Genomic DNA, 4,581 nt, shown 5'->3' on the forward strand with positions numbered 1-4,581 from the left:
ACACCTCCTTCAGGGTGGGGTTCCCCACTGGGGTGCCTGGCCAGTCTGGGTGAGGGGCTGAGGACCGTTTTCAGGCTGGCGGGCAACTGAAGCTCCCAGCCTCTCCTTTTTTACTGTTTTTTGTTTTTTTTTCTGGGATTTATTTACCTTCTATAGCTGTCACAGGAGCCGAGAGCCGGCTCCAGCTCTGAGGCGGCAGCTGGCTGAAAGCAGGGTTTGTTTAGCTTTTATAATTGAAACATTGTTGCCATCACTGCTGCTCTAAGCTCTGAGGCCGATGCTGGCTGAAAGCAGGTTTCTGGGGATTGTTTAGCTTCTATAATTGCAACTTTGTTGCTTAGAGTGTAGCTTAGAGCAGGGCGAGGCAGGCGGGGAACGTTGGCTTCCTCCGTCACTGGAGCAAGCAAGCCTCATGTTCGCTTCAGCTGCCTGGCTGCCGGCCGCCATCTTGGTTGGCAGTTAATTTGCATATCCTGCTGATTAGCCAATGGGAAGGGTAGCGAAGTTACGGTTAATTACCATGTTTATCTGTTATTAGATAGGATACCTTAACTATTCCAGTAAAACTGTAATTCTTAAACATTTTATTTTCCTTAAATGATAACCTTTTATTTTAGGAATGCTGTGTTTAAATAAAAAATACTAGCCCGGCCAGTGTTGCTCAGTTGGTTGAGTGTCGTCTAGTGCACCAAAAGGTTGCCAGTTAGATTCCCTGTGAGGGCATATAGCTGGGTTCGATTTCCAGGTCAGGGCACATGCGGAAGGCAACTGATCAATATATCTCTCACACATCCATGTTTCTCTCTTCCTTCCTCTAAGTATGTCCTCGGGTGAGAATAAAAAATTGTAAATGAAAAATACTATGTCAAAGCATAGTCATAAGGTTCTTTTTCTGCGAAAACTGGTTAAGGGGAATGTTACGGCTACCAGTTTCAATCATATTTCAGAAATTCTGAAATGTGCCCTTTCCCCCCAACTTTTAACATCTGTGAGATTAGGCTGCATCTTTTGTCCATGGCATCCTACAGTTATAGCCAGCACTGTGTTTTCTTTTTTCGTGGTACATAAAGCAATGAGTAATAGCTAATTAAATTTTAGATTTAATGAAATACAGAATATTAATTCTGGTTGTAATATCTCTGCAATAATATAATCTCACAACAGCTTGGTCTTTATCAGTATTCATTTCCTATATAAATACCATCTGTTTGACTTTGCCAGAAGCCCTACCTATTTAGTAAACTTTCATTACAGTCCCAAAGTCATATTTATGTCCTTATTGTTAAGACTGTGTCGAGGTTAGCTGGTTCATATCAGGAACCCTCTGTCTGGATCCACTTCATTCGTTTTCCAGCCACCTCTCTTTCATTTCTTCTTCCTTGAATAAGCTGGAGAAGGAAAACGTGACATGTGAAGTTGAGTTACAAAGGAAAGTAGGCCCGGCCAGTGTTGCTCAGTGGTTGAGCATCCGCCTATAAATCAGGAGGTCATGGTTCGATTCCCTGTCAGGGCACATGCCTGGGTTTCGGGCCCGATCCACCATAGGGGGCATGCAGGAGACAGCCGATTGATGATTCTCTCATCATTGACATTTCTCTCTCTCTCTCTCTCTCACTTTCTTTCCTTTCTGAAATCAATAAAGACATATTTTTTTAAAGGGGAAGGAAAATAGGGCTCTAAGCAGCTGAGTTGACAAGAGATCAGACTCACATTTTTCCTGTAGAGTCTTGGGAATCATAGTATATGGACAGAAACCAAATGATTCAGAGAAAAACAGAGTAACGCTTATAGTGTACAGTAATTGCAAGTCCCTTTGAGGAATGATCAAGAAAGATGGAGATCATGGAAGAATAAAGAATATCTATGAGATATTCTAGGAGTAAAAACATTGGTGATTAGGCATCTTACATTTCTAGGTAGTTGAGATTATTATTTAAATTGTAACATTATATTACCCAACGTAGTTTTGTTTTACATAATTTGATATTTTTATTAAAGTTTCATGGACTACATGAAACTTTTCTTTTTTGGGAGTAAATAATATATTTGTAGAATTTTAAAATTTAGACTGAGTTGCATTCACACTATGTCTCGATCTTAGCTGTTCCTGTTTTTCGCTATGGGAAGTGATATCCAGCCTGGGTCAGAGATGGAAATCATAGTAGAAGAAACAATCTCTGTGAGAGAAGTAAGTTATTTTACTTGGGGGAGGAAGGGAGTCTGTGGGTGTCTGATATGGGGAACAGGAATAATCTGTATTAGGATTTTGAGGTCCTAAGGCTAGGGGTTTACATAATATACTTTAAATAATTATATGTATCCACTAAAGGAGTAGTTTTGGGAGCTTGAAAATTGGTGAGCAAACTGGAATTTTACATTAGATTATTTTTTATTATTATCAATAATGTTGATCATAGACACTTGGGATATGTAGAAATAGATTTTTTAAAAACATTAAAACCCCTCATCATACCTTATCCCATAATATGAACATTGTGGCATATTTCCTTTGTTTTTACTTTATATACACACACAGTTACATACACAGAGGTAGAAATGTGAGTGAGTGAGTGTGTGTGTGTGTGTGTGTGTGTGTGTGTGTGAGTGAGAGAGAGAGAGAGAGAGAGAGAGAGAGAGAGAGAGAGAGATAAAGCATCTTGTCAGAACAGAAAGCAGAGAAGCCAGCAAAGATGACTGGCGTCGGCAAAGAAACACAGAAGCCAACTTGAAGAGGCTGCCTCTGGTCAAAGATGAGACATCTTGGACCTCAGTGGGTATGGTCATGAAAGTTGACTGGTATATATAAAGTCTGTGAGTTCATATGACCCTAAAAATGCCATCTTCATTAGGTACCGATGGGTAACCAAGTGGATGCTTGGGAACCATGAAGGAAAGAATTGAGCATTTGTCCTGTTTTTGTTTTACAGACTATACTGCAGGGCAACTAGAGAGTTAACAGGTTTTTAAATAAACAATCCCAGCCAATAAAAAGAAAGAATTTTAAACTCTCAGTTTTTCAACTCCGAATGACGTCGGAAGGCAGTGATCCTGAAAGCCTGTGCACAACCCAAAAAGGACAACACTCAGACATTATAGAAGTTTAACACTACCCATGCTTTTCTTGCCTCCCAAAACCCCCAAACAACCTGAGTCTGATCAAACCTAGAAGTACAGTCAGCACAGTCCAAAAGTGGAAAACTTTTCAAGAAATCGGCTACAGGGGAGAGGGCCTGTAGGTTAAAAGATCTTGTCTTAGGAGAAACAGCAAGCAGGGCAGGGTGTGGACTTCATTTGGCCCTTAATTCAAATCAGAAGAACTAATAATAGTTTGGAAGAAAGGGAAATTTGAACACTGACTAGATAATTGTTATTAAAGAATTCTTAATTTTCTTTAAATGTCATTGTTTTAGGGTTATTTTTTTAAGGATGTTTATCTTCATGTAAATATTAATAAATGATATTATATGATACCTGACATTTGCTTCAAAAGAATCTGGGATAGGAGAAACCAAGATGGAGGTATAGGTAAACACTGGAAATTGCTGCCTCACACAACCACTTCAAAAATACAACTAAAAGACAAAACGGACATCGTCCAGAACCACAGGAAGGCTGGCTGAGTGGAAATTCTACAACTAGAAGGAAAGAGGAAAGCACACTGAGACTCAGAGGAGGTGCGGAAGTAAAGTGCAGAGGTACGGAGGCACACGTGGAAAGGGCTGGCAACTGAGGACGCGGTTGTTTTTTTTCAATCGGGAGGGAGACACAAGCTCCCAACTGCTCTGAACTCCAGTTCCGGGCGAGTCTCTGGGGACCCAGACTCATACGGGGAGAAACTGGACTGTCTGGCATCGGTTGGAACTCGAGGGCGGCTTTCTCTCAGAGGTGCTTGCAGTGATTACCGGGACACTGAGACCCGGGGCCTCTTAGGGCAGAGCTGAGGATCAGCTATAGCTGTTTGCTCCATCCTGTTGATTCCTGGGGCCCCTTTCCCCACCCTAGCTGTTCGTAGAGGCTTTTGCATATGAATGGCCTGGCCCTTTGCAATCTGAAATTACCTAACAAACTGCAGCTGGGTCAGAGAGACCCAGAACATCCAAAAGAAGGCCCAAGGCCCCACAGCAGCTTGCATTGCTTCACAGTTGGGCCTCATCTGGGCACCTCCAAACCCCAAACAAAGAAGAGGAATCTGCAGATCTCTCCATAGCTCCTGCTGGGTAGCCTCAGGCAGAGGCTAAATTAGCACCTCCTTAGAGATCCAAGAGCCAATGTACCCAGTGGTCAGAGTGGGACCATCCAGATTACAACTCCTCAGATCCATAAGGGACACACTCAGAGGACAGACTCAGTGAGCACCAAATCCCCACTGAAGCAAGTCTTGCCCCAGAAGGGTGTATTCAGCACAGAAGTTCTCCCACTGCAGACACAGCTGATTCTCACAGCCAATTGGCCTGGAGGTCAATTCCTCCCAGTGATACCTACAACAATCAAGGCTTAACTACAACAAGACTGTGCACAAAGCCCACAAAGGGGTGCACCAAGAGTGTCCACCTCAGGTAATTGGGGAGGCTAAGCCACTGG

General features: G+C 42.4%; 1 protein-coding gene across 7 annotated transcripts in view; it reads left to right on the forward strand.

Moving 5' to 3' along the window:
- Positions 1 to 4,581, forward strand: part of USP40 (ubiquitin specific peptidase 40) — a 71,632-nt gene that overhangs the window by 40,715 nt on the left and 26,336 nt on the right. For all 7 annotated transcript variants that reach the window (XM_014530571.1, XM_005882930.2, XM_005882931.2 and 4 more), the window contains one exon: positions 2,102 to 2,188. In XM_014530571.1, coding sequence (XP_014386057.1) covers positions 2,102 to 2,188 — 87 coding nt within the window. The remainder of the gene's footprint in view (positions 1 to 2,101; positions 2,189 to 4,581) is intronic.

The sequence above is a fragment of the Myotis brandtii genome, unplaced genomic scaffold (genome assembly GCF_000412655.1).
Source record: "Myotis brandtii unplaced genomic scaffold, ASM41265v1 scaffold744, whole genome shotgun sequence".
NCBI lineage: Eukaryota > Metazoa > Chordata > Mammalia > Chiroptera > Vespertilionidae > Myotis > Myotis brandtii.